Source organism: Oncorhynchus keta, chromosome 16 (genome assembly GCF_023373465.1).
Source record: "Oncorhynchus keta strain PuntledgeMale-10-30-2019 chromosome 16, Oket_V2, whole genome shotgun sequence".
Classification (NCBI taxonomy): Eukaryota; Metazoa; Chordata; class Actinopteri; order Salmoniformes; family Salmonidae; genus Oncorhynchus; species Oncorhynchus keta.
Genome location: NC_068436.1, coordinates 11,507,895 through 11,531,663, shown reverse-complemented (window position 1 = coordinate 11,531,663; position 23,769 = coordinate 11,507,895). Strand labels below are relative to the sequence as shown.

Sequence of the window (23,769 nt, the reverse complement as noted above, 5' to 3'; positions counted from 1 at the left end):
TGAGCCTTGCGCTGTTTGCAAACATTTCACCCAAACGATAAGGAAGAGGGTTGAACTGAAAGGGGACGTGCTTCGCAGTTCGCAGACCATTGACAGATTGTAAACATACTGGTTGTAATTATTCAGTCCAGTGAATGCTTGTTGGACTCTGATACTCTCCAAGGACACCGGTTCAAGCCTTGGATTTGATATCAGATGTCATGACTTAATAAACAAGGCAGAGCAGATAACGGGATGGAACAGCAGTTCCATCTTTTACTCCTGTATCGCCAACAGTTAACTGACAATACGACCTCAGCTCCTCTGTAATTGACATTATCCAGAAACAAAGAGAGAAAGAGCTTGACCTTTCTATCAGGTGAAAGTGGAACCTTAGAGTCGTTCATATATTGGAATCTATAGTGTACCGCCTGTACAGCGGGTGGTGCTCAACTCTGGTCCTCTAGACATGCAACATCTCTCTCCCGAGCACTGCCTCCTCATCAAAGTATCAGTTGAAGAGGTAGAATTAAATTCCTTGTAGGAAGCGGCCATTTTCCCCTTGATTTATTCAGGAAACACCAGAGAAAGCCTGAACAAGACTATTGTATTAGACTCCTTTCATGTGTTAGTTGTCAATGGTTGTAGAGAACACGCAATGGTCTGTTTCCTACCAGAAACAATAGATTGTGTGTGTGTGTGTGTGTGTGTGTGTGTGTGTGTGTGTGTGTGTGTGTGTGTGTGTGTGTGTGTGTGTGTGTGTGTGTGTGTGTGTGTGTGTGTGTGTGTGTGTGTGTGTGTGTGTGTGTGTGTGTGTGTGTGTGTGTGTGTGTGTGTGTGTGTGTGTGTGTGTGTGTGTGTGTGTGTGTGTGAGCTTATTCACACCTTGGTCCACCCTCACGTTATTTCGCTAGGGAAAGAGGCATCTGACGTCTTAAATCAATTTTAAATAAGACAAAGGCAAACAATGAACAAACGTATCTCCAACTAAACATTCCGCTTAACTAGAAATATAACCTATTGTTGTTTTACTTCTGACTTGGGAGCACAGAGTAGAGAAGACCAAAATGAAAACACAGAGTAAGGATCCACAGTGGAATGCATCCACCAGGCAGTAGACACTTGACAGTATAGTAGAGTAGAAAGGCAGAACATTCGTTAGGTCGTCCTTTCCTGCAGTCAAATGACCTAGTGGCCTCATGGGTGGACTGTTATTATTATTTTTCATAATTAATACACTTTTGTTTTTAAATCACGCCAATAATTCCGTTGTTTCTATGTCAAACAGTTGTGTTATATTTCAGTCTATTTTGATGTATATAAAGTATATTATTCGGATGCAAACTCAAAATGTAATACATTTCAACTCTATATCTAACATGGTACAGGTGTCTTCGTTTTTTAAGCCCATAACCAATGTGTGTGAGGTGTATACTTTGTTTCAAAGTAGATTTGTTTAAGACTACCAAGAAACACTGTGTGACCTTGATTTAGCCCACTGCAGTAAAATGCTTAAAATGAATCATGTCCACCACAAAACACACCACCTTCATTTGTTCCATGCAGTTTAGAACTCTGCCAAGCAATCCCACTGATGACACTTACATTAACTACTTTTGACTAGGGTTCATGCGGTGAAAGTTTGAAATCACAGGATATGAATGACCGCGCGGACAGACATACAGTCCGGATACAAGAATGTTCAAAATGTAACACATAAAACCTCAGCCAAAGTTCATTTTTTTGTCAGTCCTGGTCTTCATCCAAAATGGCACAGTATACCCTTCATAGTGCAGTAAAGTAGTGCACTACATAGGGAATAGGGTCCCATTTTGGACGTATCTCTGCTGTTAGTGGAATGCACTGCCACGGGCACAGGAAGGTGAATGTATGACTGAGGGATGGTCATGGAACAGTATTGCCACACCACAAGCAGGCACAGGAAATCCTCCTGACCACTATGACAGTAATAACATGCCAGTGTGGTTTAATCATCAGCATGTGTGGTTCCAATTACCAAGCAAACATAAAAGCTGTTGTCTTTGCACTTGAATGACCTCTTAACAGTATTGCAAATTTAACTGACTTTCAATTGTTCAATTGACACCATCAGGAGGGAGTGGCTAGGGCCAGGAGTTTTCCCTGACCATGTGATCTGACCAGGAAAAACTCCAGTCCCTGGTTGCATAGATTACAACCAGGGCTGTGAGATTCCCCTAGTCAGGGAAAATGGACAATTAAACAATGTCAAGATGGAATCATATGCGTGGGAGTTACTTTCTGTAACGAACAGGAGAAACCTGTGGCCGAAGTGATGGCCTCAGTACTGAGTTAGTGGAAGGCTGCTACATCCTATACTGTACAGTACGGCTCTAGGTATTTCCTATGATGACAGGTATAAACCACAGCCTGAGCCTGGGCTGGACGGTGAAGGAGCAGTGTGTGTGCTTCCTCTGACTAAGCAGAGCAGAGCAGGTTTATGGGTACCAGGCAAGCCCCCGTTCCCCCTCCCCTCTAAAATCCAGGATCCAGCAGCCCAAAACGATCATCTCAATCTGAGCCTGGAATTCCTCTCTTCCCTTCACCTGCAGGGCCAGGGATTTAATCTGTGTTGCCAGGAATCAACTAGAATCTACCTCTTCAAATATATTACCATGAATGTATTGCCATGGGGAGTATATGATACTGTATGGTCCATTTGTATCTGTTTTACACTGCCTAAAGACGGAGCCTGATGTCATGTTCAGCATTAGAGTGACATTTAGTGAGCAAACCGCCTGACAAGATTTTTCCATTCCCAAAAGTGATGTCATAATCAATAAAAACAGTCAAAATACTGCCAAAGTCAGACAGTGACTCATCGATATTGCAAAAATAGTGAATTAAAGATTTCCTAATATGTCCAAACCGCCTGAATATCTAATGATATTGAGTCATATTGAAAGTAAAATAACCGATTGAAAATGGTTCCCTTAAGAACAAACAAGCATCTTGGTTTGGACAAAATGCTATAGCAGTGGCCAATAAGTAATAGGTCTGATAGTTACTCAACAAATTATTCTGTAATTGTTTAAATTTAACCTAAATTTAGCTAGGCAAGTCAGTTAAGAACAAATACTTATTTACAATGATGTATTTGATGTCAACGGAGTGACAGGAAAACCTCAAACTATTCCTGTCCTTAACTTGTGATAGTAACTTACTCTGTTAACTCCATCCAACAATTTAAAACGGAATAGTCTCCGACTTCCCAAATAAAAGTATTTTTATTTGAAACCAAACAAAGAATTGTATTCGCTGTTGTACATCAGGACAGAACTCACGAAACAGATCCTTTAAAACTAAGGCATATCCTCTTTGGGTCAAGTCAGATCCAACATTCAGTCATCTGTAGTTTGATCTGACGACATTATGTTATAGCCCCAGATGTGAAACCACTAAATATTCAAACCAAAACAGATCCATGACGAACCATAATATCTCTGATGTCTGCATATCATCCACGGTCTGTACATGAGGAGGAACCATTACTGCTAAATGGGGATAAGAGATTATGGAATGGCATGTAGCCAAAGGCAAGGTGAAACAGAAGGCTGCTAAAGCAGGATATGGTATTTTTCTTCATAGCCTGATCCCACTACTAGCTACCTGCACAAACACAGGAATTACACGTGTAGCATCTGTTACAGCCATTACTTTGATCCATATTTATTAGACCCTCAGGACCAGGCATAGAGACAAAGAACAGGTTGTAATGGACCTAGAACAGGCCTCGCTAGTGTAGGACAGGACAGGCTTAGAGACCAAGAACAGGTTGTAATGGACCTAGAACAGGCCTAGCTAGTGTAGGACAGGACAGGCTTAGAGACCAAGAACAGGTTGTAATGGACCTAGAACAGGCCTTGCTAGTGTAGGACAGGACAGGCTTAGAGACAAAGAACAGGTTGTAATGGACCTAGAACAGGCCTAGCTAGTGTAGGACAGGACAGGCTTAGAGAACACTGTACTGAGGAAACGGACCTAGCCAGAACCATATTCATATATCTACATATACAGTTGAAGTTGGAAGTTTACATACACTTAGGTTGGAGTCATTAAAACTTGTTTTTCAACGACTCCACAAATTTCTTGTTAACAAACTATTGTCTTGGCAAGTCGGTTAGGACATCTACTTTGTGCATAACACAAGTCATTTTTCCAACAATTGTTTACAGACAGATTATTTTATTTATAATTAACTGTATCACAATTCCAGTGGGTCAGAAGTTTACATACACTAAGTTGACTGTGCCTTTAAACAGCTTGGAAAATTCCAGAAAAAATATGTCATGGCGTGAGAAGCTTCTGATAGGCTAATTGACATAATTTGAGTCCACTGGAGGTGTACCTGTGGATGTATTTCAAGGCCTACCTTCAAACTCAGTGCCTCATTGCTTGACATCATGAGAAAATACAAATAAATTAACCTCAGAAAAACAATTGTAGACCTCCACAAGTCTGGTTCATCCTCGGGAGCAGTTTCCAAACGCCTGAAGGTACCACGTTCACCTGTACAAACAATAGTATGCAAGTATAAACACCATGGGACCAAGCAGCAAAAAAAAAACACTCAGGAAGAAGATGCGATCTGTCTCCTAGAGATGAACGTACTTTGGTGTGAAAAGTGCAATCTATCCCAGAACAACAGCAAAGGACCTTGTGAAGATGCTGGAGGAAACAGGTTCAAAAGTATCTGTATTCGCAGTAAAACGAGTCCCTTATTGACATAAATTGAAAGCCCGCTCAGCAAGGAAGAAGCCACTGCACCAAAACCACCATAGAAAAAGCTGTACTACGGTTTGCAACTGCACATGGGGACAAAGATCGTACTTTTTGGAGAAATGTCCTCTGGTCTGATGAAACAAAAATAGAGCTGGCCATAATGACCATCGTTGTGTTTGGTGGAAAAAGGAGGAGGCTTGCAGGCCGAAGAACGCCATCCCAACCATGAAGCACGGGGGTGGCAGCATCATTTTGTGGGGGTGCTTTGCTGCAGGAGGGACTCGTGCACTTCACAAAATAGATGGCATTATGAGGGGGAAAAAATATGTGGATATATTGAAGAAACATCTCAAGAGTCAGGAAGTTAAAGCTTGGTCGCAAATGGGTCTTCCAAATGGACAATGGCCCCAAGCATACTTCGAAAGTTGTGGCAAAATGGATTAAGGACAACAAAGTCAAGGTATTGGAATGGCCATCACAAAGCCCTGACCTCAATCCTATAGAAAATGTCTGGGCAGAACTGAAAAAAAGCGTGCGATCAAGGAGGCCTACAAACCTGAGTCAGTTACATCAGCTCTGTCAGGAGGAATGGGCCAAAATTCACCCAACTTATTGTGAGAAGCTTGTGGTAGGCTACCCAAAACGTTTGATCCAAGTTAAAAAATGTAAAGGCAATGCTACCAAATACTAATTGAGTGTTCGTAAACTTCTAACCCACTGGGAATGTGATGAAAGAAATAAAAGCTGAAATAAATCATTCTTTCTACTATTATTCTGACGTTTCACATTCTTAAAATAAAGTAGTGATCCTAAATAACCTAAGACAGGGCATTTGTACTTGGATTAAATGTCAGGAATTGTGAAAAAACGGGAGTTTAAATGTATTTGGCTAACTTGTATGTAAACTTCCGACTTCAACTGTATACCACTCCGGACATAGCTACAGTAAGACAGGACAGGATTAGAGAGCACTGCACTGGGGAAGCTGACCAACCTACAGTAAGACAGGACAGGTTTAGAGAGCACTGCACTGGGGGAGCTGACCTAGCTACAGTAAGACAGGACAGGTTTAGAGAGGGCAAACACCAGACTCCACTGACCTAGCTATAGTAAGACAGAACAAACACCAGACTCCACTGACCTTGCTGTAGTAAGACAGGACAAACACCAGACTCCACTGACCTAGCTACAGTAAGACAGGACAAACACCAGACTCCACTGACCTAGCGATAGTAAGACAGGACAAACACCAGACTCCACTGACCTTGCTATAGTAAGACAGGACAAACACCAGACTCCACTGACCTTGCTATAATAAGACAGGACAAACACCAGACTCCACTGACCTAGCTATAGTAAGACAGGACAAACACCAGACTCCACTGACCTAGCTATAGTAAGACAGGACAAACACCAGACTCCATTGACCTAGCTATTGTAAGACAGGACAAACACCAGACTCCACTGACCTTGCTACAGTAAGACAGGACAAACACCAGACTCCACTGACCTAGCTATAGTAAGACAGGACAAACACCAGACTCCACTGACCTAGCTATAGTAAGACAGGACAAACACCAGACTCCACTGACCTAGCTATAGTAAGACAGGACAAACACCAGACTCCACTGACCTAGCTATAGTAAGACAGGACAAACACCAGACTCCACTGACTTAGCTATAGTAAGACAGGACAAACACCAGACTCCACTGACCTAGCTATAGTAAGACAGGACAAACACCAGACTACACTGACCTAGCTACAGTAAGTCTGGACAAACACCAGACTACACTGACCTAGCTACAGTAAGTCTGGACAAACACCAGACTTCACTGACCTAGCTATAGTAAGACAGGACAAACACCAGACTACACTGACCTAGTTACAGTAAGATAGGACACACACCAGACTCCACTGACCTAGCTATAGTAAGACAGGACAAACACCAGACTCCACTGACCTAGCTACACAGCACAAACACCAGCTCTGGATGGCTGAGCAGATTCCCACCACAATATAGATGGAAGGAGTTTGAAGGGGAAGAGAGGGCCCCATGCACCGCCATGCCTCCATCCATCTGGTGTGCAGGGTTAGCCAATATCAGGGATATCTGTCCTATTCTACTGATATGGACCCGAAATGAACTGAGATACAAATCATCATGTAGGGACCGCTCAGCAGACCTGAACCCAGACAGACCGCAGGTTTCATTTGAATAATGCTATTCATCACTAATCATTTCCTGGGCTGCATCTCAAATGGCACCTACTCCCTTTTTAGTGCACTACTTTTGACCAGAGCCTTATGGGAATCCTGTCATCACTTGGTGATAGATAGGGTGCCATTTGGGATGCAGACCTGGCGTGATTGAAATGTCTCCCGGTAGGTAGGAGGACTCCAACAATTCCTCATGTACATCACGCTACAGCTCATCCCAAGGCCAGCATCATTCCACCCTCCTTCTTCCACACTCTCTCACCCACATGCCTTCTTCCTTGGGGGAATGGCTTTGCCATTCCTAGCGCTAGAGCTGCTATAGTCATTAGATGTAAAACTGGCACTGTGCAAAGTCTGAGCAAATCAAATATCATAGTCAGTGTTAAAGTACATAGTATAGGATTAGCCTTGAAAACCCCAATAAACTATTATTGAGTAATTGCCCAGATACAATCAGCTTTGCAGAAGAACTTGGAGGAAAAGGGATTTTGAACACTGATCTTGTAATCCTCAACTGGCATCCATTTTGTCACCCTTCCTCTTTGACAGATTTGCAGATTCGTTTCGCAGATATCTGACAGACATGAGGGATGTGTTTTTAGTGGGATTAGACATGTTTATCTGTGAATGGCTGCTTGCTTTAGGGTTTCTGCGGAGCAATAAAGCAATCAGCTCAGCCTATTTATCTGGCTCTATAGGACCACCAGGAACTAGAGCCTGATGTAGCATAGCCCACCTTCTGAGCTCCCCTTCCAGGGTGTTCTGCCTGGCCGACTTTAAATCCCCACATATCAGCCTCCAGCCTCCACTGGGTTAGCTAGCCTGCACTGGGTTAGCTAGCCTGCAATGGGTTAGCTAGCCTGCAATGGGTTAGCTAGCCTCCACTGGGTTAGCTAGCCTCCACTGGGTTAGCTAGCCTGCACTGGGTTAGCTGAAATGCACAAAAAACTACTTTTGATGTACATTTGACAAAAGCTAGATTCATTCAAGCCATGATCCCAACACTGGTCTACCAATGCATGCTGAGTCTTTCCAACTTAATCTCAATTTTCAAATACTGCACTAGGTTGAAGGGCGAGGGAAAACCTCAAAGTATAGGACAGGAGAAAACGTGTATCTTACATGCTGTTCTATGCTAATTGTCCTCGTTGGAGTCTGAGAGTTAACCTGTTGGTTTCTCTTGAAAGGGCAGGTCCTTATGTGCAAATCCTTGAGATACACTTGAATAACTTGAATTTTGTGTATTGTCAAGAGAGAATTGTGTGAAAATTTGAACTACACTCACAGATGTCTAATTGTAATTGTTTTCACAGAGCAGTTGGAAGCGCTAAGCTGATACAGTACAGAGGGAGCCCGCTCCCCAGAGCTCATCGCTTTTAGCGGTATTGGCCGCGAGGGCATTACGTCACAACTTGTTGTTTTAGCGCTTGGAGTGCTGTGGTTGCACGCTGGCAGTCGTGGTGTAAGCTGACTTAGGAGCGCAGAGCCGTGTATGTGTGTGTGTGTGTGTGTGTGTGCTTGCGTTTATGTGTGTGCGCTCATTTGTGAGTACGGGTGTGTCACTGTCGTAACTTCAGACCAGGCATGCAGCTCACACTCCTCTTCTTGACAAACGTCTTGCCTGAGTGAGTTCTCAATTAATCAAAGACTTCTAAGCTAACCTGTTGTCTCCAAACCAGTTTACAGATAGTCTATATGCACACCCTGCTACTCCTGATGAGGAGACCACCTATCTAGCCCTCTTGTTTAGTCACGGTGTCAGTGCATTCAGAGTTACTGGGGCCCCTAAACATGTACCCATGACAAACAGGGAAGCTTGTGAGGACCCTTTGCTTTCTGAGGGGTATGACAAACAGAACAGTAGAGATTAGTCAAACAGAACAGTTGATTGTGAAACTTGTAACGAAAGTCAATCAAATTGGTGTACCCACTGAATTTATCACTATGGAGTACTTCGTATGTAACATGTACCATGACAGGCTTAGGTTATAAGGCAGTAGACAGAGAAATTATTGGTTGAATTCCATTTCGAAAGTAATAGTGCCACAATAAAGAGATACTATCTAATATGACCCTGGGTCTTCTCCAGTCGACCAGTAAATCTTTTCCCTCTGACTGCGCCGTTCCTCTGTTTGAGGTCCAGGACATTTGAAATGAACCCTTTCTTTAAGCCGGCAGAGCTTAACGGAAACCAGGCTAAGAATGAATGAGGGATTTCTCCTCTCTCTGCACCTCTACCACCTTTGTGCACTTCCAAATGGCAAGTCCTTATGTTGGCGGTATGAATAAAACCGCCAATCACCTCGGTTCAGTAGGGCTGCATTTAAAGGCGCGTGCACAAAGTCAACGCAGAGAGGCCAAAGTTTAGGAGGAGAGGCTGGGAGGTTAAAGTCCACATCTCCTCCACATCTCATTCTCCTTCCCTCTATAGGCTCTCTCTTTTCTAATTAAACTTCAGCTGATGGATGCTCTTCCACGCTACTGTTTGAGAAGTGGTAAAACACATGTAGGGGATTAGATGTACTTCCATATGTGAACCGAACAGGCTGAACAGGGAAGAGAAGAAAACGAGACGGGCTGAAAACTGGTGCAGTTATGAAAGGCAGATCTCGTCACCTGCTATTGATGTTTTCCGGGACCATTGTGGTCTCCATCGACTAATCAAATCAAATTTGTATTATTCACATGCGCAGAATACATGTGAAGACCTTACAGTGAAATGCTTACGATCCCTTAACCAACAGTGCAGTTTAAAAAAATACAGATAAGAATAAGAGATAAAAGTAACAAGTAATTAAAGAGCAGCAGTAAAAAATAACAATATATACAGGGGGTTGCCGGTACAGAGTCAATGTGTGGGGGCACCGGATAGTTGAGGTAGTATGTACATGTAGGTAGAGTTAATTAAATGACAATACATAGATGACAACAGAGAGTGGCAGTGTTGTGGGGGATGGGGACGGGGGGAGGGGTTGGCAATGGGAATAGTCTAGGTAGCCATTTGACTAGATGTTCAGCAGTCTTATGGCTTGGGGGTAGAAGCTGTTTCGAAGCCTCTTGGATCTAGACCTGGTGCTCCGGTACCACTTGCCATGTGGTAGCAGGGAGAACAGTCTATGACTAGGGTGGCTGGAGTCTTTGACAATATTTAGGGCCGTCCTCTGACACCGCCTGGTATAGAGGTCCTGGATGGCAGGAAGCATGGCCCCAATGATGTACTGGGCCGTTTGCACTACCCTCTGTAGTGCCTTGCGGTCGGAGGCTGAGCAGTTGCCATTCCAGGCAGTAATGCAACCAGTCAGGATGTTTTCGATGGTGCAGCTGTAGAACCTTTTGAGGATCTGAGGACCCATGCCAAATCATTTTAGTCTCTTGAGGGGGAATAAGTTTTGTCGTGCCCGCTTCATCACTGTCTTGGTGTGCTTGGACCATGTTAGTTTGTTGGTGATGTGGACACCAAGGAACTTGAAGCTCTCAACCTGCTCCACTGCAGCCCCATCGATTAGAATGGTTGACGTGCTCGGTCCTCTTTTTCCTGGAGTCCACAATCATCTTTGTCTTGATCACGTTGAGGGAGAGGTTGTTGTCCTGGCACCACACGGCCAGGTCTCTGAACTCCTCCCTATAGGCTGTCTCGTTGTTGTCGGTGATCAGGCCTACCACTGCTGTGTCATCGGCAAATGTAATGATGGTGTTGGAGATGTGCCAAGCCATGTAACAGGGAATACAGGAGGAGGCTGAGCACGCACCCCTGAGGGGCCCCTGTGTTGAGGATCAGTGTGGCGGATGTGTTGTTACCTACCCTTACCACCTGGGGGCGGCCCGTCAGGAAGTCCAGGATCCAGTTCCAGAGGGAGGTGTTTAGTCCCAGGGTCCTTAGCTTATTGATGAGCTTTGAGGGGACTATGGTGTTGAACGCTGAGCTGTAGTCAATGAATAGCATTCTCACATATGTGTTCCTTTTGTCTAGGTGGGAAAGGGCAGTGTGGCGTGCAATAGAGACTGCATCATCTGTGGATCTGTTGGTTCGGTATGCACATTAGAGTGGGTCTATTGTTTCTAGGATGATGGTGTTGATGTGAGCCATGACCAGCCTTTCAAAACACTTCATGGCTACAGATGTGAGTGCTACGGGTCGGTATTCATTTAGGCAGGTTCTTGGGCACAGGCACTATGGTGGTCTGCTTGAAACATGTTTGTATTACAGACTCAGACAGGGAGAAGTTGAAAATGTCAGTGAAGACACTTGCTAGTTGGTCAGCGCATCCTCGCAGTACACGTCTTGGTAATCCATCTGGCACTGTGGCCTTGTGAATGTTGACCTGTCTAAAGGTCTTACTCACATCGGCTGCAGAGAGAGTGATCACACGGTCTTCCAGAACAGCTGGTGCTCTCATGCATGTTCCAGTGTTATTTGCCTTGAAGCGAGCATAAAAGTAGTTTAGCTCGTCCAGTAGGCTCGTGTCACTGGGCAGCTCTCGGCTGGGCTTCCCTTTGTAGTCTGTAATGGTTTGCAGGCCCTGCCACATCCGATGAGCGTCAGAGCCGGTGTAGTACGACTCGATCTTAGTCCTGTATTGACGCTTTGCCTGTTTGATGGTTCATCAGAGGGCATAGAGGTATTTATTATTAGCTTCCGGGTTAGAGTCCTGCTCCTAGAAAGCAGCAGCTCTAGCCTTTAGCTCAGTGCGGGTGTTGCCTGTAATCCATGGCTTCTAGTTGGGGTATGTATGTACGGTCACTGTGGGGACTACATCATTGATGCACTTATTGATGAAGCCAATGACAGATGTGGTGTACTCCTCAATGCCATTGGAGGAATCCCGGAAAATATTCCAGTCTGTGCTAACAAAACAGTCCTGCAGCTTATCAACTGCTTCATCTGACCACATTTTTATTGATCTAGTCACTGGTGCTTCCTTCTTTCATTTTTGCTTGTAAGCAGGAATCAGGAGTATGGAATTATGGTCAGATTTCCGAATGGAGGGCGAGGGAGAGCATTGTATGTGTCTCTGTGTGTGGAGTATAGGTGGTCCAGAGTTCTTTTCCCTCTGGTTGCACATTTAACATGCTAATATAAATTTGGTAAAACTGATTTAAGTTTCCCTGCATTAAAGTGCCCGGCTACTAGGAGCGCCGCCTCTGGGTGAGCGTTTTCTTGTTTGCTTATGGCGAAATACAACTCATTCAATGCTATCTTAGTGCCCGCCTAAGACTGTGGTGTTAAGTAAACAGCTACAAGGAATATAGATGAAAACTCTCTCGGTAGGTAATGTGGTCTGCAGCTTATCGTGAGATACTCTACCTCAGGCTAGCAATAGCTCAAGACTTCCTTAGATATTGTGCACCAGCTGTTGTTTACAAAAATACATAGCCCGCCGCCCCTTGTCTTACCAGACACCGCTGTTCTATCTTGCTGGTGCATCATATATAACCAGCCAAATATATGTTGATATTGTCGTCGTTCAGCCATGACTCCGTGAAGCACAAAATGTTACAGTTTGTAATGTCCCGTTGGTAGTTTAATCTTCCCAATAACTCATCCGTTTTATTGTCCAAAGATTGCATGTTTGCAAGCAGAACTGACGGGAGTGGGGGTTTATTTGATTGCCTCCGACTCATCAGAAGGCAAGCCCGACCTCCGGCCTCTCTTTCTCCGCCTCTTCTTCACGCAGATCACTGGGGTCGGGGCCTGTTCCCGAGGGAGCCGTATATCCTCCGTCAGAGTAGTGAAAGAGAAAAAGGATTCTGCTAGTCCGTGGTGAGTAATCGCAGTCCTTATGTCTAGAAGCTATTTTCGGTCATAAGAGACGGTAGTGGCAGCATTATGTACATTATGTACAAAAATAGTACAAAAATAAGTTACAAACAATGCAGATAAATTAACAAAAAACACAATCGGTTGGGGGCACATAAAACGTTTGCCTTCTTCTCCGGCTACATCTTACTAGTGTGGTCTCTGTAGAGTTGTGCAGTCTCTGTAGACTAGTGTGGTCTCTGTAGACTTGCGTGGTCTCTGTAGACTAGCGCAGTCTCTGTAGACTAGCGTGGTCTCTGTAGACTAGTGCAGTCTCTGTAGACTAGCGTGGTCTCTGTAGACTTGCGCGGTCTCTGTAGACCAGCGTGGTCTCTGTAGACTATCGCGGTCTCTGTAGGCTATCGCAGTCTCTGTAGACTAGTGCAGTCTCTGTAGACTAGCGCGGTCTCTGTAGACTAGCGCGGTCTCTGTAGACTAGCGCAGTCTCTGTAGACTAGCGCGGTCTCTGTAGACTATCGCGGTCTCTGTAGACTATCGCGGTCTCTGTAGACTAGCGCGGTCTCTGTAGACTAGCGCGGTCTCTGTAGACTAGCGCGGTCTCTGTAGACTAGCGCGGTCTCTGTAGACTAGCGCGGTCTCTGTAGACTATCGCGGTCTCTGTAGACTATCGCGGTCTCTGTAGACTATCGCGGTCTCTGTAGACTATCGCGGTCTCTGTAGACTATCGCGGTCTCTGTAGACTAGCGCGGTCTCTGTAGACTAGCGCGGTCTCTGTACACTAGCGTGGTCTCTGTACACTAGCGTTGTCTCTGTACACTAGCGTTGTCTCTCATCTTAGCTGTTGTGATTCTGTTAGAATTCGTCTCCCATATGAAATTGGTCCCATTTTGTCCAGCTTTGAAATGCTGCATAATATGTAATATCTCGTTCCAGAAGATATTCTCAAACACTAAGATGTTATCATAGCAAAATTGCTTGAAATCAAGGACCATGACCATGTCTAGCACACATTTCTGACTACAGAGAGTTGGATCTGATTATCTAATCACCACAGAAAAACAAACTGGGCACCTTTCACGTTCTCTTTAATCTGCTTTCATTTTCCTAGTCAGAAAATACCTGTTATAGAGAGCCAGGGTCAGCATAACAATGAGAAACAGGTTAAATGTTAACACCTGAAGAGCTCAGGAGCACCGCTTTATACAATGTCTGCTACCAACAAGTAGCCTGAACTGAGCCTGTTCACGATGCATTCTAACCTCACTGACCCCCATTCAATCTCCCCACTGCACAAAATAGGAGTTGGGAGTTTTGTATGTCCTTTGTGAGTCTAATCCAACTCTTTACTCTTCAGTCTGAAGATGTTAGGTATACTAGGAACGTCAAGCGTTGAGCCTGCTGCACTGACTCTACGGACGCTCCAGTCTACAGCGCCTGGTTCAATTGTGCTTAGGAAAATGTTTTAAATTATCTCTAAATGGTTCAGCTCATGATAAATATTTGGAATTAGTGTAAAAATCTGTGTTTGCTTCATTTACTATAATACATTTCCTATTTTGCCATATCTAATTAATCATTAAGAGTCTATTGACACACCCCTACATCAATCTAGGTAACATAATACAGAAATCCCCATCAAAAGGGGTCTTTTTTTAAGCTACAGGCTCAATTCACTGAATGTATAAAACATGAAGAACACCTGCTGTTTCCATGAGATAGACTGACAAGGTGAATCCCTATTTGATGTCACTTGTTAAATCCAATTCAATCAGTGTAGATGTAGGGGAGGAGACCTGCTAAAGAAGGATTTGTACTTTCTCTTGAGACAATTGAGACATAGATTGTGTATGTGTGCCATTCAGAGGATGAATGGGCAAGACAAAAGATTTAAGTGCCTTTGAAAAGGGTATGGTAGTAGGTGCCAGACGCACCGGTTTGTGTTAAGATCTGCAACGCTGCAGTTTTTTCCCCTCTCAACTGTTTCCTGTGTGTATCAAGAATGGTCCACCACCCAAAGGACATCCAGCCAACTTGACACAACTGTGGGAAGCATTGGAGTCAACATGGGCCAGCATCCCTACAGAACGCTTTAGACACCTTGTAGAGTCCATGCAACTCAATATTAGGAAGGTGTTCTTAATGTTTTGTACATTCAGTATGTATATGTTTAATATTTATTTGACCTTTTTAACTGGGCAAGTATAGCTTCTATTGCTGTGTTACTTTCTCTGTATTTCTCGTGTGTTTTCTCACTGTTTCATTCTGACTTGTATTATTTCCTGAACATTATTTTCCCTCACCCTGATATTGATTTGCTGTGAAGTAGCTCGCAAGTTTCCATTTCAGTGTACCGTTTACCACCGGCTGTCTCCTGTGCACGTGACAAATAAACGCTGAAGCTTTGTTGTAGTGACAGGCGGTGTAGTATTGTGGTAGGTGATACCGTGCTAAAATGTCTGTATTTATACTGACACTCTCGGTTTGTTGTTTTTGTGTTGTGAGAGATTTTGCGTTTATTAGTTGAAGCGTTCATCCAAATAGATTGTGAAAAGAATGGAACGGTCCTTGGCGGTTCAGTACCTCCATTATTATGGGATGTTCTGGTCTTTGTCAAACATGGTACAGGAAACGTGGGGGAAGAGGAAGATTAGTGAATCACTGTTTGCCCTGATAGGATTACACCTGTATGCAGTGACAGCCCCTGTCAGTAACCCCACGAAGGCAGATGTTCGATGTTAGGAAGAAGTGAGACTTGCATAACATTACTGCTAGCTGGTGCTAACATCAAACAGCAAACACAAAGCAATTTGCTGTTTTTTTTTGTTGCACCAATTAGGCACCATATTTTTAGGGGGCACTTCAGGGGAAAATGCGTTCAGCCTTCATTAAATCATGAAATACTTGTTGCATCATCTTAACAATGGGAATTAAGCATTGTTTGGTCACACTACACCCTAAGCACCTGGCACTGCGGCTACCGTTCATTTCCAGCTCACGTGAGCTGAACTAAAGGGTCTCCACTGCAGATAAATGTGTTTTGAAAACGTCCAGAACTTCTTCTGAGGATCGTGAACTCATTTGGCCTCTTCTTGACTGCACTGTTTCCAGGAAGTTGGTGAGGCGAGGGCAAGAGAGTGTCAGAGAGGCACCATTAGTTGTCCTGAAGGACCATGGGAATACATTCTTCTCTCTGTTCTCAGATGTACATTAACCAGACAGAGTTCGCACACAGCTATTCATCTGACAGTGATGTTGATCCTAGCTTACGGTATGTCAGCTCTAGTTTTGTTATGAGCTACCACCTGCTGGCTGCTGTGTGAGGGAGCTGGAGGGTTCAGTAGCAGACATGCATACAGTACTGGTAGTCAAAGGCTTCCCGCTGTGCTACTGTCACAGACATATGGACACACTGAGGATTCAACTGAGGATCATTGACTGCTTGTTGTTCATAAGGTTCACCATACGGCCTGGGTTTACGAGGGGGTCGTTAGTGGCGCTTTAGTAGCACAGACTGAATGAGGCAGAGAGAGAGGCAGAGAGAGAGGCAGAGAGAGAGGCAGAGAGAGAGAGAGAGAGAGAGAGAGAGAGAGAGAGAGAGAGAGAGAGAGAGAGAGAGAGAGAGAGAGAGAGAGAGAGAGAGAGAGAGAGAGAGAGAGAGAGAGAGAGAGAGAGAGAGAGAGAGAGAGAGAGAGAGAGAGAGAGAGAGAGAGAGAGAATTGTACTCCTGGGTGGGTACAGGCATGTATACATTAAGGCGTCTAAGCATTAACTCAATTGTTAAAGCAACATCAACATCCTCTAAAGAAAAATGCCTTGTATATACTGTATGTGTTTATATGTTTGTCCTCTTATTGTATTCCAGTGCTTGGGACTCCTATATACGCCACTGAACCTTTGACATGGTTTTTCCCTCTTCATTTTGGCAGCCACTCAAATACTTGCCATTGTAGACAATTCATAACCACATTGAAATGGCTAGTTTGTCCATAAAAGTGACAGCTCTCTTGTAATACTGACTTCAATTGCAACAGTGTCCTAATTCAAAGGACGGCTGAACTTTGACCCTCTCTCCCTTTGCCTAAGCCACATACGAACCCTACAACCGTATGTCACCGACTCATCTAGCTCCTATTTGATACTCTGACCCGGGGTTCTTTCTTGGTGAAAACGGATAAAGTGCTGAAAGTGATATCCAGTCGTAAGACCAGGAGTTGGGACAGGTGGGTTGTATAACAGAGATAACGTCGAGCTGAGGAAAGCAGCTGTGAGGTAATCTCTTCCACCTGGGTTCTAACTGTTGGGCTTACGAGAACAGCGGATTACTTCACACACTACACCGACTGTCATGGAGAAGACAGGAAACAGCCTTTAACCCCTACTCCCTACCTAGTCTCTTCACATAGTATACTGACTGTCATGGAGAAGACAGGAAACAGCCTTTAACCCCTACTCCCTACCTAGTCTCTTCACATAGTATACTGACTGTCATGGAGAAGACAGGAAACAGCCTTTAACCCCTACTCCCTACCTAGTCTCTTCACATAGTATACTGACTGTCATGGAGAAGACAGGAAACAGCCTTTAACCCCTACTCCCTACCTAGTCTCTTCACATAGTATACTGACTGTCATGGAGAAGACAGGAAACAGCCTTTAACTCCCACTCCCTACCTAGTCTCTTGAGTGTATCTGGGAGGACTGGCTAGTGGTCTTTTGTAGTTCAGTTGGTAGAGCATGGTGTTTGTGACGCCAGGGTAGTGGGTTCGACACCCCGGACCACCCAAACATGAAATGTATGCAAACAAGTTGCTTCGGATAACAGTGTCTGCTACATGCCATATTATAGGTGTAAGAAATATGGTGAAAATCACATCTACCCTACTAGAAGAGGAGGTGGAGCTACAACCATATTGATTGCACGTATAGCCCCTTCTGCCACATCTACATGAAATGCTCTAGGGGGTAAAGGTTGGGTTAGGGGTTGTCTCTACACAGGGGGTATTGGCCTATGGGGTAACGGTTGGGTTAGGGGTTGTCTCTACACAGGGGGTATTGGCCTATGGGGTAACGGTTGGGTTAGGGGTTGTCTCTACAGGGGGTACTGGCCTAGGGGGTAAATGTTGGGCTAGGAGCTAGGGGATGTCTCTATACAGGGGGTACTGGCCTAGGGGGTAAATGTTGGGCTAGGAGCTAGGGGATGTCTCTATACAGGGGCCCTATCTTACAATGCCCAGAGGGATTCCCCTTAACAACACAGTGGGAAGCTAGGCTAAATGCTAAGTCCAGGTCGGGTCCATTGTCTTAGGGAGCAGTAGGTAATGGACCCTATCCCACAGCCACTCTCTGACACTCCAGGTCCGTACGCTTCATCGCCTCAGGAGGTTTTCACCCTGCATTCTTCACCAACTGTAACACAAACACCCAGGCCTCATGTACTTACACTACCAAGAGCCCCCCTTACAGAGGTGTGTGTGTGTGTGTGTGTGTGTGTGTGTGTGTGTGTGTGTGTGTGTGTGTGTGTGTGTGTGTGTGTGTGTGTGTGTGTGTGTGTGTGTGTGTGTGTGTGTGTGTGTGTGTGTGTGTGTGTGTGTGATAAAGCAAACAGTCACAAAGCAATCAACGTTTCAACATGAAATAGCTCCAGACCAATTATCCAGACCAGACTATTGAGACAGACCCACCGGCATGCACAAAGGTCTACGCTACGGTTGGGTTGAGGTCTGATCCAAACCTCAAGGTGACCACAAATTACAGCCGCCCCTCTTATCCCTAACAGCACCTACCCTACTCCTATTCACCCCCCATGGGCGTACCCCTTCTCAACCCAGCCCTGTTCTACTCTCCAGCCCCATTAGAACAGCCATTCATCCTCAGTACTCTTTCGAAGTGGATGTCTCACTTCGACGTGTGTGTGTGTGTGTGTGTGTGTGTGTGTGTGTGTGTGTGTGTGTGTGTGTGTGTGTGTGTGTGTGTGTGTGTGTGTGTGTGTGTGTGTGTGTGTGTGTGTGTGTGTGTGTGTGTGAACCCAACACTGATTGATGCATCCAAATGACCTCTAGTTGTAGGTGAGTTAAAGTGTAGTTACAGTACTGAAGAGGTAGACACACTGAAACTGCACAGGATGTGTTTCTTACTATAAAATCACACATGGTCTGGGTTCCAGTGTAGTTATTGGACAAATATTCACCGCTGTATCCTAACCATAGTCATCGTAGGATAAATACCTCCCACTTGCATTTTTAAAAAAGTAAGGTTGAACATGTTGTCCTTGAATTCCGATAACATTTATTTTAATTACTTTTAATTTAATAACGACTCCAGGGGGTTAACATAACTGTGATTACATACACACACACACACACACACACACACACACACACACACACACACACACACACACACACACACACACACACACACACACACACACACACACACACCAACACACCAACACACACACCAACACACCAACACACCAACACACACACCAACACACACACACACACACACACTCAGACCAATCACACCAGTCCCTATGGGAGGTGTTTAATGTTTTCATTAGATTTTCTAAATGTATGGCATATGAGGTCCTTTATTTACACAGTGAATTTCATAAGCCATTATGATACTACTTGTTATCAGAGGTAGGTACTGGAAGTGAAACTATCCAGACAGGAAATCTTGTTTTTTCAGGTCATACTGTAAATAACCTTCATGAGCCAATGGGAGTACATAACAAGATCATTACTGAATACACACACACACAGAGAGAGCGGCAGGGTAGCCTAGTGGTTAGAGCGTTGGACAAGTTCAAACCCCCAAGCTGACAAGGTACAAATCTGTCGTTCTGCCCCTGCACAGGCAGTTAACCCACTGTTCCTAGGCCGTCATTGAAATTAAGAATTTCTTCTTAACTGACTTGCCTAGTTAAATAAAGGTTGAAAATAAATAAAAATACAAATTAAAAAATAATTAAAAAAGAGGGAAAGGAGAAGAGAGTTTAAGAATGAGAACCTGTGTTTTCAGTGCATCATGTACACACACATTTGAGACACTAAAAGTCAACTGGTAGCAGTGTTAATCCCTCCAACTAAGTGTCATATTATAGGATCAAATAGCCACGTGTTTAAGATTATCCCTGTCTCCTTATCTCCTACTGCTACTGAGGAACACACACACACACTGAGGAACACACACACATACACACACTGAGGGACACACACACAGAGAGAGAAAGGAGAAGAGAGTTTAAGAATGAGAACCTGTGTTTTCAGTGCATCATCTACAGCTACAGGCTAATTTGAGACACTAAAAGTCAACTAGTAGCAGTGTTAATCCCTCCAATTAAGTGTCATATTATACGATCAAATAGCCATGTGTTTAAGATTATCCCTGTCTCCTTATCTCCTACTGCTACTGAGGAACACACACACACACACTGAGGAATACACACACTGAGGGACACACACATACACACACACACTGAGGAACACACACACATACACACACTGAGGAACACACACACACACACTGAGGAATACACACACTGAGGGACACACACCAAGGCACACACATACACACACACACTGAGGAACACACACACATACACACACTGAGGGACACACACCAAGGCACACACACACACACTGAGGAACACACGCCAAGGCACACACACACACACTGAGGAACACACGCCAAGGCACACACACACACACACACACACACACACACACACACACACACACACACACACACACACACACACACACACACACACACTGAGTCACAGACACACACGGAGGCACACACTGAGGAACACACACACTTACTGAGGCACACACACACACACACACACAGACACACACACACACTGAGGCACACACACTGAGACACACACACACACTGAGGCACACGCGGAGGCACACACACACAAACACTGAGGCACACACACACACACACAAACACTGAGGCACACACACACACACACACAGTGACACCTGCCTCCACCCCCCTTTCTTCTGCTAATTTGAAAGTGCTTTTCTTTAATCTCTTTTTCATCCTTTCACTGTGAGGAATTCTCACTGCTCTCTCGCTCCCTCTCATCCATGATAGCCGACTCCCCCAGCTGTGAGAGGGAACATACTGGAGATAAATATTATCCTGTCTATGATTTCATTAATTGAAAAGGTATATGCTTAGTAAATCTAATGCCATGTATTTGGAGCCTTTTCTCCATTTCTCCATTAAAAGTTCAGACCTCCTGTTGATGTGCCCCCTTGTTTCAGTGATGTCTATGTTCACTTCATGCTGTACGGTAGTGAATGTTCAGTAACTTACATCATCACCAACTTATTATGACTTGCATTATGGCTTGTCTTATTATGTCAAATATTATGACTTTCATTATGGCTTGTCTTATTATGTCAAATATTATGACTTTCATTATGGCTTGTCTTATTATGTCAAATATTATGACTTTCATTATGGCTTGACTTATTATGTCAAATATTATGACTTTCATTATGGCTTGTCTTATTATGTCAAATATTATGACTTTCATTATGGCTTGTCTTATTATGTCAAATATTATGACTTGCATTATGGCTTGACTTATTATGTCAAATATTATGACTTGCATTATGGCTTGACTTATTATGTCAAATATTATGACTTGCATTATGGCTTGACTTATTATGTCAAATATTATGACTTGCATTATGGCTTGACTTATTATGTCAAATATTATGACTTGCATTATGGCTTGACTTATTATGTCAAATATTATGACTTGCATTATGGCTTGACTTATTATGTCAAATATTATGACTTGCATACCCTCCACTCCTTCCCACATTCCCCAATATAATGTTGAAGTGTGTTTGAATATCAATTGAATAATTTACCATGCATAATAGTAATGTATAATAGTAATGCATAAAGTAATGTAAATAGCATGCGTTAAATAGAACACTTGTATCCAAATACGTACCGGTGCATCCCCTTGATCCTGATCATAATCATAATAGTCATGACTGAATTCATGACTCGATTCACTGGCTAGATTTGCGTAGAGAGTCGCTGAATTGGCAAGGAGAACAGCTATTCCAAATAAGTGCATTTTAGAAGTCTTAATCCGGAGCAAAAAAACGTACTCCTTATTTATTGACCTCTTTTGGTCAAGCGCTCTTTCTCGAGTTCTTTTTCCTCAAAAGAACATTAATAGCGCATCAGATATCCGAATGTTCGTGAGACCACTGTCATAGAAATGATGGAGACAGGTAAATAAGGCCGTTATTTTCTCCGCGAAACGAAAGCTGCTGGAGAGCTTTCTGCGTCAAACTTCTGTGTCGGCGGCGGCATCCATCCAGCGAGCAGATGAGAGTTTTGGGAGCATGAACGTCCTCGGAGCAGAGAATGGCATGTTTAATGCAATTTCACGGTGTCACTAGATTTTCCTCCTCCCCCTGCATGCGTTTTTTCTTTCCAGCAGCTCAGTCTGTTTCTCCACCGAATAGCTGCAATTTACTACTAGAAACATGAGTTGGGACACGCGCACCTTCTCTTGGAGACGAATCCCTTGTGGACTCAACATGCAGAGTGAAATGTCCTTGCTGTATTTCAATGGTTGTACACTGACTGTACTGCATATTTATATAGCAGAACTATGCTAAAAATCGCCATGAGTCAACACTTTTACCAATTATCAAACCCCAAGGATACGATTCATTTCCCTGTATTGCCATCATTACAAACTTTTGCAAGGTGCATTCTGTGGCCGCTACTAATGATTTACAGATTTTATTTAACCCATAACAATCAATTTCATAATGCAAGTGGGGTTTTATAATCTCAAGCCTGACATATTAAGTATATAATATATTTACGAGTTATTTATGTAATCCACGCCACGGGGCACTGAAGCTTTATACTTCATTTAACCAGATTTGTGTGGGTTCGGTGTGGGAATTTAGAACGAAATCATTTACAGAAACGCTGCCCAACATGAGTACAGCGTCATATCAGCGTGAGAGAGAGAACTTGTGTGTGTAATATTCACTGTTCACTTTTTATTGTTTTTTTTCTCCACTTTTGTTTAGAAATTTCACTTGCTTTGGCAATGTAAACATATGTTTACCATGCCAATAAAGCCACTTGAATTGCAATTGAATAGACAGAGAGAGGGAGAAATGAGGTGGAAACTGAGCTGCACTTCCTAACCTCCTGCCCAATGTATGACCATATTAGAGAGACATATTTCCCCCAGATCACACAGATCCACAAAGAATTCGAAAACATATCCAATTTTGAAAAACTCCCATACCTACTGGGTGAAATTCCACAGTGTGCCATCACAGCAGCAAGATTTGTGACCTGTTGCCACGAGAAAAGGGCAACCAGTGAAGAACAAACACCATTGTAAATACAACCCATATTTATGCTTATTTATTTTATCTTGTGTCCTTTAATTGTTTGTACATTGTGTATATATATATATATATATATATATATATATATATATATATATATATATGTATATATATATATATATATATATATATATATATATATATATATATATATATATATATATATATATATATATAATATGACATTTGTAATGTCTTTACTGTTTTGAAACTGTTGTATGTGTAATGTTTACTGTTAATTTTTGTTGTTTTTCACTTTATATATTCACTTTGTATGTTGTCTACCTCACTTGCTTTGGCAATGTTAACACATGTTTCCCATGCCAATAAAGCCCTTGAATTGAATTGAATTGAGAGAGAGAGATCAGCGCAGTTTGGAGTGCTCTGCTCTGCAGGGTCTCTCTACTCAAATTCATTGAGGGCTCTTATAATACTTTGAGATGCCACACTGAAGCATTTCCAACCTCCTTTACAGTCTTGTAAGTGGCCCCTCTTCACTTAGCTAGAGAATCTCATGGATTCGTTAAACACACACTGTTAAACTGTATTGTATAATGCTAGCCGCTTAGTTAAAGTTTGTTGCATCTACATCAATTGAGGATGATATATTTATTATAAGATTTATGG

The 23,769-nt window shown here is 43.4% G+C and overlaps 1 protein-coding gene across 1 annotated transcript in view; it reads right to left on the bottom strand.

Moving 5' to 3' along the window:
• LOC118395490 (vascular endothelial growth factor C-like) overlaps positions 1-22,315 on the bottom strand; it is a 52,652-nt gene extending 30,337 nt beyond the window's left edge. The window contains exon 1 of the mRNA XM_035789307.2: positions 21,705-22,315. Within this exon, the coding sequence (XP_035645200.1) occupies positions 21,705-21,833 (129 nt within the window). The 5' untranslated portion in view covers positions 21,834-22,315. The remainder of the gene's footprint in view (positions 1-21,704) is intronic.
• Between the last annotated feature and the right edge of the window lie 1,454 nt (positions 22,316-23,769).